General features: G+C 39.8%; 1 protein-coding gene across 1 annotated transcript in view; it reads right to left on the bottom strand.

Moving 5' to 3' along the window:
• LOC120524991 (asialoglycoprotein receptor 1-like) overlaps window positions 1-22,090 on the bottom strand; it is a 36,685-nt gene extending 14,595 nt beyond the window's left edge. Inside the window, exons 1-3 of the mRNA XM_039746908.1 lie at window positions 21,851-22,090; window positions 13,971-14,072; window positions 1,377-1,523 (exon numbers count right to left, since the gene is read on the bottom strand). Of these exons, the coding sequence (XP_039602842.1) occupies window positions 1,377-1,523; window positions 13,971-14,072; window positions 21,851-22,070 (469 nt within the window). The 5' untranslated portion in view covers window positions 22,071-22,090. The remainder of the gene's footprint in view (window positions 1-1,376; window positions 1,524-13,970; window positions 14,073-21,850) is intronic.
• Window positions 22,091-23,482: the final 1,392 nt, after the last annotated feature.

Raw genomic sequence — 23,482 nt, 5'->3', positions numbered from 1 at the left:
AATGTAATTAAGTTTATGTAATTAGGATGTAATTAGCATATGGAATTATAATTACTTATAATTAATGACATATGATGTTCTAAATCGCTTAATCTAGTCCAGAGTCACAGGGGCTGCTGGAGCCAATCTTAGCTAGCATAGTAACACCACATCACCTAACTAGCAGCCTTTGGAAGGAAATCAGAGCACCCATTGGAAATTCATGCAGGCACAAGGAGATCATGCAAACTCCATGCAGGAGGACCTGGGAAAATAATTCTTTTCTCTTTATTTTGGGACAGAAGCACTACCACTGTATCACTGTGCCACCCTCTGTGATGAAGGGTCTGTGGTGTTGAGCAGATTTTTAAATAAATAATGAGATCCTGACAGTGTGCAGGCTCAGAATGGTGCAGGTATGTGCCTGACACTGTCACTACGGGATTGATTCTGGTGCTTGGCTTAATGTGCACTCACACACAGCATTCACACTTTGTAGTGAGTGGAGTATCACACCCGTGCCCAGTCCGGCATGAAAGATAAAAAGGATCCTGCACAGTTGAAGGAGAAAAATAAAAGACAAAGAGTAACAAGAGACACGGAGGTTAAAGGATAAAGAAGGAATGATGGTAACATCAGGAATGTGAGAAGCCATTGTGCGATAGGATGAAGGCAGCAGAGCACAGCAACATCCTCAGCATCTTCCTCCTGCCCTTTTTTGAGGTATATTTTGTGTGTTCTGTGTCTGCCCTTCAGTCTTCTTCTGGTAGACCTTCCCTTGTAAACCTTCCAAAAGGAGCACCCAGGGTAACTACATGTCCAGACCACCTCTAATGGCTCTTCTCAATTAAGGAAAAAGTGGCTGTTTTTCTACAAGGATCTCCTTCTAACCAACTAAAGCATACAGTAATTCAACAGGCAGGTGGTGTGGAGCAATAGCTAAGGCCAAATCCACAAAGCATACTTCATGGGCTTTTATTTAGTAATCACTTCTATTCTAACTTGTAACAAGTTGTTGTGAATGTCTTTTAGAAATAATCCAATACTGAAAAACAAATTAAGTGGATTGGAGATGTTAAATTGTCCCTAGTGTGTGTGTGTCTGTGCATGTGTGTGTGTGGGTGTAGAAGGGCGTGAATGTGTTTACCCTGCGATAGACTGGCACTCTGTCCAGGTATTGTTTCTGTCTTGTGATAAGCTCCAGACCCCAGCGTCCCTGCTCAAAATAAGCAGGTTTTCGAAAAGGGATAGATGGACGATATTCTAAACAAGTCATGATTTCTTTTGGTAAGACATGATGCATGACAATCAATTTAAGTATACTATTCATATATACAAAACTAATTGTACTGTCGTCATTATTTTTATTTCTAAAAAACATACCATACTTTACTTACCTGTACTGTGATTAATTTGAAAAGCCATGTCCTTTTTTGACAAATCGGTGAAGTTATTCCTAAGTTGATCATGCTCCTTTTCTATGAAGGAATGATTTTCTGATAAGATGGCATATGCCTTTTTCAAATCCTGTAATTTATTGTCACCTGGTAAAGGGAAATATTAAACAAAAAATATCATTTTTATTCCATCTTTCATGGTGTGAGTTGCAGAAGTAACATACAGGAATGGACTGACTAGGCCTTCCTATACACAGTATCTTCCTCCAGCCCTAAGGGAATACAGTGGAACCTCGGTTCACGACCATAATTCGTTCCAGAACGTTGGTCGTAAACCGAGTTGGTCGTGAACCGAAGCAGTTTCCCCCATAGGATTGTATGTAAATACAATTAATCCGTTCCAGACCGTATTAACTGTATGTAAATATGTAAATATATGAAAAGATTAAGCACAAATATAGTTAATTACACCATAGAATGCACAGTGTAATAGTAAACTAATGTAAATACATTGAAGAACACTGACACAAAACACCCAGGCTCCCTGCTCAGCCTGCTCGTGCTCTCTCTCTCTCTCTTTATCACACACACACACACACACACCACCCACCCCCTCTCTCCTCCTCCCTTCCCTGTCAGCAGCGCTTGCTCTCTCTCTCTGCGCTTGCTTGCCACGCGCTCACTCTCTCCCTGTAGCACACACGCACACACACACCGCTGCTGGAAAAAAAGGAACATTAGAACAAATTTGAACTTTATTAACCAACCACAAGCAACCAAAAAATATTGCAGGAGTTCATGCTAATAGCCTTATAGCTAGATCGCTGTAAACACTTTTTTTAAAATTAGTTTTAAGCACAGCGGTAAAAAAGGAACATTTGAAAAAAGAGGAAAGTAACACTCTGCGGTGGGTTGGCACCCTGCCCAGGATTGGTTCCTGCCTTGTGCCCTGTGTTGGCTGGGATTGGCTCCAGCAGACCCCCGTGACCCTGTATTCGGATTCAGCGGGTTAGAAAATGGATGGATGGATGGAAAGTAACACTGCACAATTCACGCTATGAACTGAAAATTAACTTTTGAAAAATCCGTAATACAAAAACCACCAAGAAAACTAACCTTGCATGAGTCGAGTTCTGGCATGAAGTGTTTTCCTTCAGTTGTTTTCTCTTGTGATTTCTTAGGTTTCTGGTGCTTTAGCTGTTTAGCTGGTGGGAGTGAAAGCCTCATGCAGCCATTCCAAAAACATGTGACCCAACCCTTCGTGTTTGCCCTCCACATTACTGGCATTCTGGCTTTGTTTACATTATGCTGCTTGAAAGCACGAGGGTTCTCAGATTGGTAAATGAGTAAACTGGTAAACAGTTTTTCCACCTCTTGTAATTTCTTTCTTTACTTCGATTTCAATTTTCTTCAAAACTTTCTTCTTACCACTCTTCACTTGCTTAGAAGCCATAGTTAACTGCAAAAGCACACGAAATACTGTAGAGCACAAAGAGAGTGCAGGTAACGCATGCACGTCTGACTGAGAACAATGAACAGGGCTCTTGCAGGCACGCAGCTCGCTCGCTTTCTCAATCTCTCTCTTTCTCTCTCAGCCTGCCTGTGCCGGGGTGGTGGGGGTTTGCTTGCACCTACTGCCTGCAGATAGGCACGCAAACATGTGCAGCAATCTCCCCCTCCCCAGCAGGCACTTGGCTCGCTCGCTCACTTGCTCTCTCTCTCTCTCTCTCTCTCAGCTCAGCTCAGGCAGGCAAGGGAAACTGGCTTGTTCGTATACCGAGTGTGTGGTTGTGAACCGAGGCAAAAGTTTGGCGAGCTTTTTGGTGGTGAACCGTTAAAGATGTTCGTGAACCGAGGTTCCACTGTACTTAGATGCTCACAGGACAGTTGAAATATATAATCCTCCCAGTGTGTCCTGAGCCAGCCTGTACTACCACGGATGAGAGGGACACAATATGTTTAGAATAACGAACCAATAATATATATTTATATATATATATATATATATATAGGAATTTGTACACAAAACATTGTGATATTCATAATAGACAAATAAATTGGCAGAAAGATGGGAATTCATTTCAGCATTTTAATTATCCTTCAGATGTGAAAGCAAATGTCACCATTGTGCTTTTGTGGCTAATGGCTGGGACCTTTACCCAGCTGGGATGCCTGGAGGATAAGAAGACTGGGAGGGAGGCAATACCTTCCCCAAGACGGCGCTTGGATGATTCCGGGAGCCATTAACTGCAGCACTTCTGCCACACCAGGAAGTGCTGCAGGAAGATCATCAAAGAGCACCTGGAGCACATCCAAGGACAATACAAAAAGGGCCTCATCACTCCATTCGGGGAACCAGAGTCAGGAGGCAGAGGACAGAGCTTGCAAGTGGAGGAGTGAGGACAGCAGTGAAGACAAAAGAAAGGAAAGAGAAAAGGAGAGAAAAGAACCGTGAGCATTATTGCAGTTGATTTAAGAACTGAGTAAGGTGTTGTGTCTTAAAAGGAGAAGAAAATTAAATGTGTGTTTTTTGGGGCTTCCCAAACAGAAGGCAAACCGGCCATGCAAAATTCAAATTTAACTAAAAAAGGTTGAAACCACTGTCAGGCATGCCGGGGCGATGACCCGGCCGGGACACCATGAAGGACCGGAAGAGGGCGTGCGCCCACCTTGGACCACTGGGGGCTGCCACCCTGGTGCTTTTGGGGGCCATGGGTAGAGGGCTTGGAAGCCCATCCCTGTAGGGGCCTGTGGTCACCGCCAGGGGGCGCCCCGAGGCCTTGGAGACCCTGGACCTCAGCACTTCCGCCACACCAGGAAGTGCTAGGGGGAAGAGAAGCAGGGACACCCGGAGTGCTTCCGGGAGTACAGCCAGCACTTCTGCCACACGGGGGGTTGTCGGTGGAAGATTGCTGGGAAGCACCTGGAGCACATCCGGGTGTGGATAAAGGGGGCCGCCTCCCTTCATTCGGGGCTGGAGTCGGGAGTGAATGAAGGACTGAGCTTGAGAAGGAGGCAAGGAGGCGGCCTGAAGAATGTAAGGCGTTGTGTGGCCAGGACTTTGAGGGTTTGTGTGCACTTTGGACTTTGTAAATAGTTGTAAATAAACGTGTGGTGGTGAAAAACAACATGTCTGCCTGTCTGTGCCCGGGTTCCGTTCACACCACCTTAAATGGCTCATCTCAGAGAAGAATCAGCCACTCTACTCTGATGTCCTCCCTATGACTAAATTTCACACATTTTTTAAGAGATGAAATTCAACAACCCTACACAGATACCTTACCTTGCCTCATTATTTCACTCACTACCAAGAGGTCATGACCATAGCTTGAGCTGAAAATGTAGATTGATCAGTCAATCCAAATCTTTGTCCATGGACTTAGCTTCCACATGACCATCATTAGCTGGTACAGTATTTTTAAAACTGCTGCCACTACTGGAACTGTAATAGAATTCAGACTTGGGCAAATGTGTGGCAAACAGGATTTTTGGTTATGGAGCAGTCGATGGAGGTGATACCTCAGCTAGATAATTCAATTGTGATACCTTATCTGGAGTACTATCTTTAGTTTGATCTTCATATTATGAAAAAGACATAACAAAGCAAAAGAAAGTTCAGAGGAAAGAAATCTGTGTCTAAGGTGTATGAGCTTTGAGGAAATATTGACTTTGGTTTAAGGAAGCTGAAATTAAGAGGTGACAGGGTTGATATGCTAAAAATGAAGAAAGGAATTACTGTGGTGGATGCCGACTGTTATTTTAAAAATTAATTTTTCAATAATAACATTGGGCCACAGATGAAAACTGGTCAAGGATAGATTTTAGATTAGATTTTTTTTTTTCATCCCATGGGGATATTCAGATACAAAATTTTCCTTCACAAAGAGAACCATAGTCACACCAAGTGGTGTGTTAGACATTAAAAGTTTGTGGACCTTCAAAACTAGACTTTAGCTTATTTTGATGAAATTAGATGAATATAGCGGACTGGTATTATTAGACTGAATGGCATCTTCTCATCAAGAAAAGTTCAAAAGAAAATTACCTGAAACTGGAAAAGGCGGGAGGTCCGCGGCTTCAGTTACGCAATCACGCGGACTGGAGCAGCGGGACACCGCTTCAGCAGAGTCTGCTGCTTCATCTACGGTACAAGAAGGCACATTTGAGCTATCTGAACTGAAAGTGTTGCTCGCTGACCTCAGGCAAGATATAAAGAAAAGCGAAGGCTAATGAGAAAGCAACGGCAAAGGCACATGAGAGACTGAAACAGGAGATGAAACAGGCCAATGAATGTCTGCGACAGGAAATCCAACAGGCAAATGAAAGGCTCAAGAGGTACAGCTTGAACTTCGCCAGGTGCTGGGTAAAATTGAAGAGCGCATTGAGAAAAACTCGCTAAACTGAGCACGCTTGCTGATCGATTGGAGCATCTTAGTGAGACATTCACGAATCGGATCGAAATAGCCGAACATCTAGCTGCCAGTGCCGAGGAAAGAGCAGTAAATGTCAGTTCGAATGTAAAAACTCGGAGAAAAACTTGGAGACAGACTGGCTGCTTTAGAAGATGGGAATAGAAGGTATAATGTCAGAATTGAAGGCTTGCCGGAGAATCGAGAAAGTTTAAACCCGTGAAATTCGAACTGAACTTTTTCTAAAATAATCGGGGCGACTTTAAAGCAGAATCTGAGATAGCAGCGGCTTACGCGTTACGCGGATCAAACACCGTCAGACCCCGACCAAGATCTTTTATAGTCCGTTTTGAACGATTATCATTTAAGTTAGAGGTGATGGAACTCCTCAGGAAAAAAAGGAAGATATTATATATGAAGATTGCCAATTCGCGCCTTCCCTGACTTCTCTCCAGCAACAGCTATCAAACGCCGCCTTCTATAATATTAAACAGCTGCACGGCAAGCCAATGTCAAATACGGCCTCCTGTATCCGCAAAACTGAAAGTGGAATGGCAGGGCATTTCTATGTTTTCGCTAGCAAGGAGGAGGCAGAAAATGAGTTAAGAAAGCTGATCCCGGACTATTCTGATACATAATTGTGAGTCATGGCGGTAAATGATAAAGCTAGGATTAATAATCTACTGTCTGATCTATTTGTTTTAAAATACGGGTTTTTATCAGCATATATTCTCATATTCTTATATTATTATTACTTACTTATTACTTATCATTACTTAGTATTACTAGGGCTAAATGTTTGTGTTTTATTGTGCTTAATTACGTTTTCCTCCTCTTTTTTTTTCTTTTCTAATTATTTCATGTGTACCCTAAATGAGACTGTTCAATATCATACCCTTGGTTTGCTGTTATTGCTATTACTGCATTAAGACTTGTTATGCTTGTTTTGGACACATCTTTAACACCATCACCTGGGTTTATTATCTGGGGATATCATCTTAATGCACTAAAATTGATGAAGATTATATGTATGTATGTATGTATATATATATATATATATATATATATATATATATATATATGTATATGTATATATATATGTATATATATTAAGTGCAAAATTCTTTTTTTTTTTTTTTTCCTCTTTTAAAGACTATATTGGTAACAGATATCTCTATCTTTTAACCTTAAAGCGCCACTGCATGGGGGCTTGATGTGCTTTGGACGTGCTCTGTCTCTGGGTATGTCAGAGGACTGGGACTGCATGAAGTGGGTTTTAGCCTCACCTGGGGAGGCAAAAAGGGAGGGTGGGGGTTAAGGGGAAGAGAAAGAGAGCAGGCTTGATCTATATCTAATCTATCATCTCAATCTTTATAATTATAACTATCAACGTAATAATAAGCTGCATGGCAACAACTCTTGGGGGAATAGGAAATTAAGACCTAAACTATTTCACTTCCAGTTAAGACTATAATATGACACCAAAAACTCAGAATCAGTGTCTCCATGATGGGACAGTTAACTTCGTAAGCTGGAATGTTAAAGGCCTGAATCACGAATTAAAGAGAAAGAAAGTACTTTCTCACCTAACAGGTCTAAATGCTAAAATAGTATTTTTACAGGAAACCCACTTACTAAGTAAGGATCAGTTCCGCTGCAAAAGACTGGACTGGCCAAATGTTCCATTCTAGTTTTACAAAGAAAACTAGAGGGGTGGGAATTCTCATACATAGAACAGTACCATTTGTAGCATCAGATGTAGTATTGGATCCTGAAGGGAGATATGTGATGGTCATGGGAGACTTATCTAACTGTAAAATGATTTTGATAAATGTTTATGCACCTAATGTTGATGATAAGGAATTTATACAAAATTTATTTGCATCCATTCCCAATCTGAACACTCATAAACTTATAATGGCTGGGGACTTTAATTGTGTTCTAAATCCACTTTTAGATAAGACTTCCTCCACAGGGGAACGCAACTAACACCGCAAAGATAATTACAAAGTTTATAACTGATCACAACTTATCAGATCCCTGGAGGTTTTAAACCCAAATTCAAGAACATATTCTTTCTACTCACCAGTACATCATTGCTACTCAAGGATTGATTACTTCTTTATAGATAATAACTTCTTGCCTAAGATTAAATCTTGTAAATACGATGCTATTGTTATTTCAGACCATGCTCCGATGATCTTGGAGCTGAAATTACTAAGCCCCATACACTCACCCCGCAGATGGCGCCTCAATCCGCTTCTATTAGCTGACGAGAATTGTACTGAATTTATATCCAAACAAATCGAATTCTTTCTAGAGACAAATACATCCCCTGAGATCTCTGCAGGAACACTCTGGGAAACTCTTAAGGCCTTCTTAAGAGGACAGATTATCTCATATCTTTCCCACAGAAATAAATCCGCAAGAAAGTAGCAGAGATAAAAAGCGAAATTACTAAAATAGATGAAGAACATGCCAGACTACCAAGCGAGACTCTACATAAGAGGAGGCAGGCTCTACATTCAGAATTAAACCTCTTGACAACTAAAGAAACCGAACAACTAATTTACAAATCCAGACATCATTATTATGAACATGGAGAGAAAGCTAATAAGCTTTTAGCGCAACAAATTCACAAGCAAGAAGTGCAACGCAATCTCGTAATTACTAACACGAATGGAGATAAAATCATCGAACACAAAAATATAATGTACACTTTTAGAGACTACTATAAATCCCTATATACTACTGAGTTTAAAGAAGACAATATACAATCTAATGCATTTCTGGATAAATTACAGATACCACAAATTGACGCTATTAGTGTGGAGGAGCTCGATAAACCTCTGTCATTATCAGAATTACTGGATGCTATAAAGTCACTCCAAGGTGGAAAAGCAGCAGGCCCTGATGGCTACCCTGCAGAGTTTTACAAGAAATTCTCCGCTCAGCTAGCTCCCTCCTATTAGCAACATTTACAGAAGCCAGAGATAACCAATCTCTTCCACAAACCTTTCGCCAAGCACTAATCACTGTCTTTCCAAAACAAAATAAGGACTTATTACAATGTGCATCATACAGACCAATTTCACTTCTGAATAACGACGTTAAAATACTCTCTAAAATCATAGCTAGAAGGATGGAGAAAGTGCTCCCTCAATAATATCACAAGACCAAACTGGATTTATTAGGGGCCGACACTTATCTTCAAATCTTCGACGCCTGTTTAATGTAATATACTCACCAACTAAATCAAACACCCCAGAAATATTATTATCATTGGATGCAGAAAAGCATTCGACATGATTGAATGGAAATACCTTTTACTATTTTGGAGAAGTTTGGGTTTGGCCCAACATTTGTGCATGGATTAAATTACTGTATACTAACCCAGAAGCTTCAGTTTGCATCAATAACATTTGCTCAGACTACTTTAAACTAGAACGTGGCACAAGACAAGGATGCCCTTTGTCACCACTGCTGTTTGCAATTGCCATTGAACCACTGGCAATACATTGTCGAAATACTGATCAGATAAAGGGGATTAGCAGAGAAGGACTGGAACAGAAAATCTCATTATATGCAGATGACATGGTACTGTATATATCGGACCCAGAAAATTCTGTGCCTGCAGTCTTAGCAGCACTCACAGAATTTCAAAAGCTCTCTGGTCTCAGAATTAATCTGAATAAAAGTGTACTCTTTCCGTGAATTCGCAAGCATATAATATTAGATTAGACACCCTTCCTTTTATCATTGCAGAACAGTTTAAATACCTCGGGGTAAACATCACAAGTAAACATAAAGCTCTTTATCAAAAAATTTCGTGTCTGTATGGAAAAAATTAAACAAGACTTGCATAGATGGTCAACCCTTATCTCACACTAGCTGGAAGAATTAACACTGTTAAGATGAATATTCTTCCTAAGCTCCTTTTTATTTCAAAACATACCAATATACATTAATAAATCGTTCTTTAAGCAATTAGATTCAACAATAACCTCATTTATTTGGAATTCTAAACATCCACGCATCAAAAGAGCGACCCTACAAAGACAAAAGGCAGAAGGCGGCATGGCTCTACCTAACTTCCAGTTTTATTACTGGGCAAATATACAGTCGATAAGAACCTGGACACAAATAGAAGAACATACACAGGCATGGACCGCAATAGAAGTAAAATCCTGCAGTACTTCTTTGTATTCCTTGCTTTGTGCTCCAATAAACACACGCTATCGGCAATAGACTAATAACCCAATTGTGCTCCACTCACTTAGAATCTGGAACCAATGTAGAAAGCATTTTAAGACGGAGAAGCTTCTTTCTGTGGCACCCCTGCAAAAGAACCACCTCTTTCAACCCTCACAAACATATGCAGTTTTAATATCTGGAAAAATTTGGAATTAACTTGCTTAGAGATCTTTATATAGACAACGTCTTTGCATCCTATGAACAATTACGTTCCAAATTTAACATTCCAGCTACAAATTTCTTTCACTATCTTCAAATCAGGAACTTTGTTAAACAGAACCTTCCAGATTTTCCTCATCTTGCACCCTCATCCACGCTGGAAAAATTATTGCTCAATTTCAAGGAGTTAGACTCCATCTCTACAATATATAAAATCCTTTTACAATCCCTTCCTTTCAAAGATCCAAGAGGACACTGGGAAAATGACCTCTCAATTAATATATCAGAAAAGGAGTGGAAAGTAGCAATGCAGAGAATTCACTCAAGCTCCATATGCAAAGCATACAATTATACAACTCAAAATTATATATCGAGCACATCTGTCTCGACTAAAACTCCAAAATGTTTCCAGGGCATGATCCAACCTGCGAACGTTGCAACCAAGCCCCAGCCTCACTAGGTCACATGTTCTGGGCCTGCTCCAAATTAACATTATTCTGGACAAAAATTTTTAATTACCTCTCAGACAGTCTTGGACTCACAATCCCTCCTAACCCATTAACAGCTGTGTTTGGGGTTCTTCCAGAGGGTCTTAAAGTGGAGAAAGACAAACAAACTGTGATTGCATTCACTACACTGTTGGCACGCAGACTTATTCTGATAAACTGGAAGAACCCAAACTCTCCTCTTTAAGTCAGTGGGAAACTGATGTGTTATATTATTTAAAATTGGAAAAATCAAATACTCAGTTAGAGGATCTGTGCAGACTTTTTCAAAACATGGCAGGATCTAATCAGTAATATTTTGAAATGATTTTATAAAGCACAGAGAATTTGTTGATTTAGGTATTTTTAAAAGCCTTAAATTTTACACCGTTTGGCTTGCTCTCTCTCTCAAGGGTGGGGATCGATCTGTTCTTAGCATAATTTTTTTTTTTGTAAAACTTGATTGCTATGTATTGATTGTAATAAAATTAATAAATAAATAAAAAAAAAAAAAAAAAAAAAAAAAAAATTCTAATTATTTTAATTATGAATTTAATATGGTTAAAAAAATAGTCCAATTTTGTGTTTGGGTTCATACTTCTGTTACTCTTGTCTCCAACCCCCAAAAGACATGTAAATTAGATTGTTAATTGTAAACCATCTATTTATGACATTGCATTGGAGAGTTAAAATTGGTGATACCTGGCATAGGTTGATCATTTTTTTAATTAATGTCTAACAAATAATATCTATTTTTTAAAATGTATAACCTGGCAGTAAGGCTAGAGAGGATATTTTCTAGATCAGATCGATAACCTGATTTCTATGGGAAATGAAAGGCAAGCAGGGTTATTCTGCCAGCTGGCCTGGGAGAATACAGGTGGCAAAGATGAAATGCCTGGGATGAAATGAAGGCTGAGTTGTGCCTGAGTGGGGTTTGATGCAATACACCCCCACTGGTCCAAGAGGTTTGCCAAGAAATATATGACTAGATAAACTGAGGCTTTCAGAGGCATGCTGTTGTCTCTACTGTTCCATCCATGCAGATGGCCATGCTGGGTCTCTTCTGGGTCTCTGCCATCCATGTGTCATGCTGGTCCTTGTCAGATTGGAGACCAATCACCATTCTGAAACAGAGACCTACCTGGTAACCTAAACAAGGTGAGCTGCCTATTATCCAGGTTGCATTGGTGTTATATAACCAACAGTCATTTTACTCTGCTTATATTTTGAGCACAATCAAAACCCTCAAGTTAAACTATGTTAGAAAAGAAGTTGAAGTTTCTCTTCTGCCTATTGTGACACTCATTGCTTGATGTTATATATGTAAAAGAAAGGGGGAAGTGTTGAACCACAGAAGCAGTCAACCCTGACAGTGACCAGGCTGGCAAGAATAAACATATAAGGAGTGCAGACGGGATATAGGGCATTCTGTTCAGGCCTACATAATCAAGAAACTCATGCATAACGCTGTACACAGAATTCACATTAAAACATAGCATACAACAAAACTGGAAATATTTATATGCACAAAAATACAATGAATGTGAAATTTAACACATGTGAATGCGACTAACGCCCCACCCTGACTTGTCACAGAATTTTGTAAATTTGAATATGCAAATAATTATAAATACCCCTTTCTGTTCAGTGCTTTGTTAAAAGACTATGGCAAAAGCACATGGAAAAAAGAAGAATTTCAGCAAATGCGAAATGGAGACAAGGAAAAATGTACTATTTGTTGGCTTAAGCAGTGGTATAAATAGCAAAAGGAAGTTATGGAGTGATATAATGAGAAAAAGTTCAAGTTCAGAAAGTCACACAGTGCAACTAAAAAAGTAAAAAAGAACTGGTCAGATATCAAGTTGCTGTGAAAAGGTGAGTCACAGCCCACCATCTGTTTATTCTGCTTTAGACAATATTACAAAAGCTGACCCCCGTGCTGAGTATGTAATGATCCCGCTGGCTGCATACACACCTCTGCATTGGAAACCGCTGGGTGACCATCTGGCTGTGTGCTAACGAATGCTGTTCTGCAGACACAAAATGAGTGGATGCTGTAAGAGACGGTTGATCATTTGGTGGGTCAGGGTCAGATTCATCATATCATCTCTTCAGGTATGGGCCAGCCATGACTGTGTGTCACATTATTCAGGACACAGAATGCAACACACTTTCTGTGGACTATAGAGCAGCACATTAATAGAGTGGAAATGCTATCTATTTACATAAGCAAATGCATTCTCTGAAGGCACTTTTATAGTGTAGCATCTGCACTGAGCGCCACAACGGATCGATTCTCTGGTATTTACATGGCTCTTTGAGGTGACTCGCTATCCTTAAAAGGACTGCTTGCCTTGTTCCACACTAGCTGACTGTGCGGAGTTTAGTCTCTTCTGCTATAGATAAAGTAATGACAGCTCATTCTTTTGCTGATCCATCCCTGACTAATGTAACTGTCCAGCACCATCGTAATAGCAATGTACATGCAGTTGAGCGCTCTGATTACATTTGAAAAACTGGACATTGCTGCGAATTGCACTTTGATGTTTTCCAGTTCAATCACAATGTAAGGAAATCTTATCTATCTGGATGACAAGTGGATAATACCATCCTGTGCAGCTGGCGCAACTCAGCAATGTTTGTAAAATACCCGATCAGTCACCAAGTTCACGTTGAAATCCACCTGTGGCTAAAAACCCGAGACTGGACAGAACTTGCAAATGAACAGGTAGAGCATAGTTCCTCTGCCTTTGTAAAGCCGACGCCAGTACAGCACACAGCTCCAAGTGGATAGTCTTGCAAATCTAAATTTATATCTATAAATACATGCTCTCTTCTAATTCTTCCATTTGTGATGTTTTCTAGCAACACTAATGCAGCTATGGTAGTTGGAATAGTTTGGCTATTCCATGCACCATTATATTATTACAGAATAATTGCAATCAAGTGAATTAAATTTGTACATGATATGTAATTAATTTTGGTGTCTTTTATAAATCCCACATCATTGATGTAAATCTGAAAAAAGGGAGACCACGCAATAGTAGTAATGCTTTGACACCGGGTGCCGCCAGTTTGCAAAACCGAGCAGAAACTTGCGTATGTGTAAATGAGTGCATGCAACATTTGTATCCATACGTGCTATTTATACATGAGGCCCCAAGAGTCTAAAAAGGAGAATGGGGTCACCCTGAGACCCTACCATAAAAAAGAGATTGTATGTGAGAACAGAAATGCTTTGATTTTAAAATATCAAAAGGTTCAGTCAGCATAAAGTTACTCACTGTGTATAAAGAACATTACAAAGGAAATCAAGCCCAGGACCAGCAACACAGCAAGAGTCACCACCACCCAACAGCAAGAGTGGGCAGACATACCACAGCAGCCTGCGGAAACAAAAGAACAAGACACACCACATGGGCTGTTAATGATAAGATATGCATTTTATTTTTTTCAGCTAGAATGCCATTCACACCTTTAAATATGATTAATCACTTTACCAAGAAATAAATTATTAATTATGTCAAAAACACCTTTTATTTTATTTGATATAGCACCTTTTTGTGGCAAACACCATCCCAAGTTGCATTATAAGACAACACAATTGAAGAATTATTTTTTTACACTTCAAGGTGTGACAGGTGAAGTGGCTTAGTGAGGGCCGTGGAGATTTACTTGTTGAAGTTTAACTGATAATTGTGCATTAGACTTCAAAACCTTACTTCCTATGTCAAATTTAACATGACACCTTGTCTCAGTAAATTCCAAACCAAAGCCTTGACAGGTCCTGCACATTTGTTTACACATCTGAACAATTAGGTACCGCGCTATATATTGAGATGGTGGTTCCTTCAGGGAAGGTGATATAGAAGATATACAGCAAGCAGCTTTTATGTGCCTATCTAGAATGAAAGCTATTGTAGTGCAGGTGTTTCCATACTTACATATTTTGAACTCTAACATGTTAAGTTTGAACACTTTTTTGATTTTTGACTATATCTTTTCTCCCTGTTATTTTTCAAGTAGCTCTTGCTAGTTTTACTAGTATATTGACAGGCTACTAAGGCTACTTTTAGATTGCAGCTAAAAGTGATTTGATTCTGATTTCTGGCTCATATTTAAGTTTTTGGTTTAACAGTGTGATAATAATACGCCAAAGACATCATAAAGGTTTGGGGCAGCCACCCACATATTGCTCTTCCCAGCTGCAAAAGGGTTTGTTGTATCAGAAATATCAAGTGCATTTCACAGAGTCCAAACTAGAACTGCTATAGTAGCCCAAGATGGAGGCTTTAAAGGTCTGGAGAGGAATTGATGTCATCGAAATGGCCAGAACCAGAAGTGACGTCTTGGAAGTGACGTCAGCAAAGGGGCCGGCTTCGGAAGTGACGTCTTCTGAGGCGCCGGAACCTTACAGGATTTCCCAGGAAAGGTCTGTAGGAACTGAGAAAGACAGCGCACTCTGCCGCCCCCTGGTCAGATGTTTCATTACACTTACTCAGGCCCTTTAGCTGCCTCCTACGCGCACGTGTGTGACAACAGTTAAAGTCAGCTTTGCAGGTGATCCATACCCAATATGACTGTATGCAGAGATCCATCTTGAACATGCCTCGCATGCAAAAAAATTAATAAAAACTATTTCTGTATTCATTTTCAGCCTGCTAGACCACCTTGAACAAACTTATCATGCTGTCTGTGGCACTACTTCTCATTCTTTTCGGTGTAATGTCTATGAAATTCTTGGCTCATCATGGCAAGGAAAAGAAATAGAAAACAGACATTTGAAGCAGTTTACTTGAGCACAGTGTGACAGATTAGAGTTTCCTCGCACCCTTGTACCCTCAGACACCATGTCAGACACCAGGTAAAAGTCCAATAATAATTGATTTATTATAATAATAATAATGTGCACAAAGCACCCTCCACTCCCAAATGCTCAATAAACAATACAATACAATAAGCCAATCCTCCAGTCTCCCAGACACTTAGCCACCCTGCCTCCCAACTCAGCTCATCTGTCTGGGATCTCCCACAGTCCTTTATAGTCCTCGACCTGGAAGTGTTTCTGAGTTCTCAGTCCATGTGATTATCCAACACTTCCGGGTCAGGTAAAAACTTCTCTTTTTCTTCAGCCTGTAAGTATATCATTTCTTCCATTTCCGCAATCATGAATTACTTCCGGGCTATAAGGAAAGTATAAGTCCCTGGGCCTCCCTGCAGCGTCCTCCAGTGGCCCCCATGGTATCCAGCAAGGCTGTGGTGAAAATCTCCAAGTTCCATGATGTCCTGCTGGAATTCGGGACCCTTCCATGTTGCAGGGATGGCTCCATCTGGCGGTTTGGGGTTGTTGGCCAGGATACACAGCCGGCAATCCTGCACAACAGTTATCTCTGTTGTATTTGTTTGTGGAAACCAATGAACATTTTATAGGAGCTAATAGTGGAGGGAATGAAATGTGGAACAGTTTGATGTAAAACAATAGCTTGTCATTTTTAGAATGTCAAGGGCAAATTCAGTTACTTATGTTAATATGTATCAAATACAACAGACAGAATGCATCACAGAAAGTCAAAAAGGCAATTCAACATTTTGTTTGTTTGTTTGTTTATGAGCTAAAAATGTCCTCACTCCATGCCGTAATGCAGGTTATATCAAGCTGCTGTTAGGAGATGAATTATTTTTTCACAATTCTTTGAAAAGACTGGTCTGGAATCGAAAATTGGCCCTGGATATTTGTCCAGACTGGCTCATCACAATCACTTAGGCACAAACCATCCTTGCATTCTCTTCAGTGTTTGAACACATAACATTCCACATTGATCTCTTGGTGCAGCATCCTGACTGATATAGCATAGGCTATGCAGATGATGCCGTGTCCTCCTGGATCCCAGTGCTTTGTCTTTCTGACTCTCACTGACTCTGCTGTGCCACTCTGCAGATGCTGAATGTGGCTGAATTTTAACAAAAAGCTTACAATGTGTGGGGGTCTAACATAGAGACTAAGTTTAATTTCTTACTAGATAAGCTTTAATCTAATGATTTCTATGTCATATTTAATCCAGTCCAACAGCATTTGAAGGTTGACACGCTTATAAAATAAAGCATGAAACAGTTTAGGTCATTTAGGTCATTGGCTATTTCAAACTACAGGAAATGAAATTAGAAAAGAATTCCTCTAACTGTGAGGTCATCTTGTTTAACACAAGATATTAACAGCATGTTGCTTCACTTTAAAATTAACCTTAACCACTGAAGCTTTGTGTTTTTAAAGGCTTTTTTAATTTATGTGGGGATTTTGGCTTGCTTACATTCTTAAGTGTTAAAAATAAACAGCCTGCAGATTTGGCCATTTTTACTTTCGGACTCTGCTGCAATTCCTCTCTAAGTAGTCCAATAAATCCCTAATTGTCTTACATATTAATGTTCCATTTTTGATTGATTTAATTTTTCCTTTCATTTTTTTCAAACCAAGCTTTCCTTGTATGAAAAATTTTATCCGTCTTGCCTCTCATTTGTGTCTTCTGTTTCCCTTCTACTTCGCTTAAAAGGTTAGGTCAAGTTGGTGGGAGGAGACTGATAGATAGATAGATAGATAGATAGATAGATAGATAGATAGATAGATAGATAGATAGATAGATATGAATGTGTCCCCAGGGGGAAATTTGGCTTTTTACAGAAGCTCTTTTTCAATAAATAAATAAATATACTCACACTGGGGTTTGAACAAAGTAGAAAAATTAAAAAGAAAGAAAACTTTTGATTGGTCAGTCCCAGTCCTAGTGAGACATTATGCAGGTGTTTTGCTTTTAGTATAAAGGAGCCCCCGTTTCTTGACACACTTCTGCTGAATAATTTGTTTGGCTAAAAATCCTCAGTGTTGGTGTGTGACAGAGAGGATGTGCAGCATTATTTATAATGGCACTCAGTTTTGTTTTCAATCTTTCCCTCGTTACAACCTCCAGGGAGATCATAATGTGTCCTATAACTGAGCTTGCCCTTTTAGTTAGCTTGTTAATTCGGTGGGCCTCTCTTGAAGTGATGTTACCAGCCCAGAACACCACACTGGCCATCACAGACTTATAGAAGATGTGAAGGATGTCACTTCCCACATTAAAGGAACAGTCTTCTTAGGAATAAGAGCCTGCACTGCCCTTTCTTATATAGTTCCTCTGTGTTCTGAGACTAGTCCAACCTGTCATTAATGTGGATCCCCAAGTACTTGTAGGAGTAAACCACCTCTACATCCGCTCCTTCAGTCTTCCCAAAAAGCTTCCTACAGCATCAATAAAGGTACAATAAAGCAGCCCACACATTTTTTTCTCTTCTTCTCTCTGTCTCTCATTCTGTATATACCACCACTCCTACCAGCAAGCTTCGTAAATTTTCCTCCCAAATCTGGCCCTTGGAGCAGAGGCAGCTGACTCCTTTTATGTAATACCCGGGAGTACTTCCGGTGTCACGTAAGTTTGGTCAAGAAGCTGAGGTGGGAGCTCAACAAAACAGGTCTCAACAGTCCCTGCAGCACTCCCTAGCAGCAATTCAAGAACACAACAGGGCTGAGCCACCAAACTCCAGGTAGCATTATGCCCCATGGGAATCTGTGGCACTGTAGCAATCCAGGGGTGCAGCCATTTAGTAGTCCAGGGGAGATAATACCCAGTGCACGCTCGCTCCCCTTGTCCTTACATCATGAAAGCATCCTGATCAGGTAAGTGCACCTGCCGTTCGGCAAACATATTTTTGAGGAGAATAAAGACAAAAAAAATATTATATAATACAAGCCAAAGTGAACAAAATTGTTCAACTGCAAATAATATGCTAAATGTTCATGAAAGAAAAGGAACCCTCAAATGTGTAGTATGAGATTTTTTTCTGTGTCTGTTTTTTATAGAGTTTGCTATTGTACATCATTAGCCACTGTTAGCTTGTATTATATATATATATATATATATATATATATATATATATATATATATATATATATATACTGTATATAGATAGATAGATAGATAGATAGATAGATAGATAGATAGATAGATAGATAGATAGATAGATAGATAGATAGATAGATAGATAGATAGATAGATAGATAGATAGATAGATAGATAGATAGATATACTTATTATTATTATTACTCTCCATGAAAACCTGAAATACTTTTTTTTGGTCATCACTAAGATATAAAACAGTATGTTTCTTAGGTGGAGTATTCCTTTAAACATACTTATTTGGAAGGAAAGCCTACTGGGAATAAATTACTCTGCCCCACTTCAAGTCATCCATGCCCTTTTCTCTTTCTTGTTTATATGTGAGTTCATTTGTAAAATGCATCTTGATTATTCCCATTGAGGTGTCTGCCATAGAAAAAATTGGGACTGAAATTAATGCCCTCACATTCTTTAGTTTTTACTTTTTTGTTAATGTCTCCATGTAATCTGAGTGTACACATTTTAAGATAAGGTAACTAAGTATTATCTAGATCAGGGATGTCCAAGTTTTATTAAGGGACAAAAATAGTATCCAATGCAGGCTGAAATGTACAGCATCAACTACTGCCACATTTTCTTTACAAATGACACACAAGTTCCTCTCTGCTCATCACAATCCCATATTTTTCTTTGTGTCTTCCTTCAAACTGTCCTCCCTATTTGTCTGTTTTTCATTTCTTGGACATTGAGGCAAGTTAGAATCTAACAGCATCCAGCAGAGCAAAATCAGCATAGAGTTGATAAAAATGACATCAGTGTCAAGTGGTGGTCGGGACACAGGTGAGGATTTGTAGCTAAAGCAAACTACATCTGTTTACACCTGCATTAACATACGTCATGATTGGATGGCACTAAAACAGGATGTAAACATGCCAATGATGAATCAAACTGACCGCATAAATAGATAGATAGTATTTCTTGATGCACTTCTACTGATTGATTTATTAGCTGAAATACCTCAGTGTTGGTGTTTCAGAGAGAGGATGTGGAGCATTGTTCATAATGGCACTCAGTTTTGTTTTCATTCTCTCCTTCATTACTACCTTCAAGGGGTCCAGAGTGCATAACCATAACTGCGCTCGCCTCCTTATTTAGCTTGTTGATTTGGTGGGCCTCTCTTGAAGTGATGTTACCAGCTGAGCATACCACAGGATAGAAAGTCACTCCAACTATTATTAAGTAACAGGTCATATCCAAGGAATGTAGTCTCCTAAGAAAAAAGAGCCTGCTCTGCTCTTCTTCTATAGTTCCTCAGTGATATGAGATCAATTCTTCCACTACTTTCAAGCTAAAAACATTTCTAATGAGAACCTGCCCATTTTCCTCCCCTCCTTGCTTGTTCTGTTCCAGATGTAGTATTGATCAGGCTTGAACACTCAGATAGCAGCTCTACAATTTATGAATATATTTTAAAGTCTCTTCCTTTCAAAGACCCCAGAGTACATTTGGTATAGGATCTGTCATTTAATATTTCAGATAAGGACTGGAAGGCAAACATGCACAGAATATACCCCAGCTCCATATACGTAAAACGCTCAAAGATTCAATTTAAAATCTTGTATCGGGCACATTTATTGATTTTTAAATTGTCCAAAATGTTTCCAGGACAAGATTCAATCTGTGAATGTCGCAATTGAGCTCCAGCCTCACTGGGCCACATGTTGTGGGTGTGCACCAAATTAACATAATTTTGGACAAAACTTCATACATGCCTATCAGAAAGCCTTGGTGTCATAATCCCTCCTAACCCATTAATAACTGTGTTTGGTGGACTCCCAGATGGGCTTAAAATGGAGAAGGACAAACAAACTGTAATTGCCTTTACTTAACTATTAGCACACAGGTTTGTCTTGCTCAACTGGAAGAATCCCACCCACCATTTTTAAGTCAGTGGTAACTAATGTTTTATATTATTTGAAATTGGAAAAAATCAATTTCCCATATAGAGGATCTGTTCAAAACCTTTTTAAAACATGGCAGAATCTAATCAGTAATATTTCAGAACAAGCTTCCACTTCAGGGAAAAGGGTACTCTTCCTTTCTTGTTTCTTTTTATAGAGTAGCTCAGGGTGCTGGCTCTTCTCTCTTTCTCTTGGGTGGTGGTTGAATTTTGCTTTGTTTATTTGCTTGGTTAACTTTTACCTAACTATATGGAATGTAATCTGCTTCTAATTAAGATTAAAATCAATAGATGCATTTAAAAAAGTGATACAAGACCAGTCCACCTGCCATTGGTGTGGACCTACAAATACTTTTAGCAGTGCACCTCCACAACCTCACCCTGAATAGTGACCAGGCCTAGAGAGTCTTTGGTCAGAAACACATAATGATCATATTTTGCATGAGTGGAAATGCAAATGGATTTTCTATCTACATACAATAATCAAGCCAGCAGAAAAGACAAAAAAAAAACACACATAGAATGGTGGCACTTGTCATGTATTCCATAGAATGGTGGCCAACCCTGGCTCTGGAGCAGCTTTAAGAAGTGAGTGAAGTATTAGCAACAGTGACAGTCATGCAAAGCTACCATCTACTTCATGACACCTTTATAACTGCTCTCAATAAGCACTGTGAGCAGCCAGTTTCCATTATATTACAGGTTAGTAGCTGCTGTGTGTCAATATAATCTGGCTAAATTATATACAGATACAAGCTATATAAGAAACACCCATTCCATTAAGGAAGGGTCTTTGTGAAATCTAATTATCATATGTAACATGTTCTGAACAGGTCCAAAGGCTAGATTGTAGGCCTTGAGTTTGACATCTCTGGTCTAGATCATCCATTCATCCATGTTGTTAAGCCCACTTTAGGTTAGCAGCAATCTAAAAACAGTATTTGAGCTGAACTGGGAAAAAAATCTCTTACAGTTACATTAGGTCAAATAAGTGTCACTAGTTAACTAAATTTGCCCATTTTTATGGATTTAGAAAGATATTTAGATTAGCTGGAGAAAAAACCTATATGAAAGCAGAAAATGCAAATTCCAAAGAGATAATGACTGGCGTCACACCCAATTATTTGGAGCTGACAGGCAGCAGTGCTAAGCACTGTGCCACTGAGCTTTAAAAGTGTAGTAAAAGTTTAAATAAAGCTACGATGGTAATAAAAAGTAGAAAGTGCAAGCCTTTAATGAATAAACAGCAAAGATATATAAAGTAAAAGCCACCTACCTGCTTCTCCTTTACCAGAGAGTTTTTGTTGTCTTTTCATTATTGAAGAGCTGCTCACCTTACTAGTCTTGGTTTTAATGTGGCTTTCAGAAACATTAATGGAATCACTTATGTCCCAAGAATTCATATAGACAGTGTCTACCTGCTTCATAGGATATGAGAATGTCTCCGAAGGGTATAAATCATCATTTATGTAGTGCTCCCTCATTGCTGCAGACATCTTCTGTGCCCTTATGAGGAAGTGACTGTTTAATAGGGCTACAAAGTTGTGGCTGTATGGGCTGGCATACTGAGAAAATTCAGGGTAAAACTTCTTTTAATGTGGGAAGTGACGTCCTTCATATTTTCTATAACTCTATGATGACTAGTGTGGTGTGGTGAGCTGGTTTCATCACTTCAAGAGAGGCCCACTGAATCAACAAACTAATTAAAAGGGGAAGCTCAGTTATAGGATGCAATATGGACCCCCTGGAGGTCATAGCGAAGGATACAATTAAAAGAAAACTGAGTGTCATTGTGAACAATGCTGCACATCCTATCTTTGACACACCAACGCTGAGCACTTTCAGACAGCAAATTATCTGGCAAACGTGTCAAGAAACACTACAGGGGCTCCTTTATACCAACACCAATATGCCTCCTATCAATTGTAAAAGGAGACATAAACAACGTAAAAGGGTTGGGGCACCACCAAGGAGACCTCGTATAATTAAAAGTATTAAGTATTCTATCTATCTATCTATGTCCCAGAAATATTTCTTTGGAGTGATCTTAAAATATGTTTGAGAATGCAAATTTTGACCCTAATTATCTCCATATTATATTAGTCTACTGGGAACATCTAGCGGAGGAACCGGTCAGAAAGATCTTTAACTGCTACATCCAGCAGAACTTCAACCTCATTCCGAGGGAGGCGAAGGACATTAAGTCTAAATGGGCCATGATCCAAGCCTCCATTGTTGAAGCAGCAGAACAGGGCTGTGGCCGCAAGGTTGTCAGTGCCTCTCGTGCCAGCAATCCATGAACCCGGTGGTGGACACCTAAGGTTCGAGAGGCCGTCAAGCTGAAAAAAGTCCTATTGGGTCTGGTTGACCAGTGGAACTCCAGAGGTAGCTGAGGGGTACCGGCGGGCCAAGCATGTGGCGACATCGGCTGTTGCAGAGGCAAAAACACGGGCATGGGAGGAGTTTGGGGAAGCCATGGAAAATTACTTTCGGTCGACACCATGAAGGTTCTGGCAAACCATCAGGTGCCTTAGGAGGGGAAAGTGGTGCTCCACCAACACTGTGTACAATGGAGATGGGGCCCTGATGACTTCAAATGCAGACGTTATTGACCAGTGGAAGGAATACTTCGAGGATCTTTTCAATCCCACCAGAATGTCTTCCTTAGAGAAGGCAGAGCTAAAGGACTCCGGGGGGGCCTGTCCATATCAGGGGCCGAGGTTGCCAAGGTAGTTAAAAAGCTCTGAGGTGGCGGGGCCCCTGGGTGGATGAGTTTCACCCTAGGTTCCTCAAGGCTCTGGATGTTGTGAGGTTGTCCTTGTTGACACGTCTCTGCAACATTGCATGGATTTGGATTTGGAAACCAGGGTGGTGGTTCCCCTTTTTAAGAAGTGTGACCGGAGGATGT

Source organism: Polypterus senegalus, chromosome 3, assembly GCF_016835505.1.
Source record: "Polypterus senegalus isolate Bchr_013 chromosome 3, ASM1683550v1, whole genome shotgun sequence".
Taxonomy (NCBI): domain Eukaryota; kingdom Metazoa; phylum Chordata; class Cladistia; order Polypteriformes; family Polypteridae; genus Polypterus; species Polypterus senegalus.
This window is presented reverse-complemented; position numbering and strand designations above follow the sequence as displayed.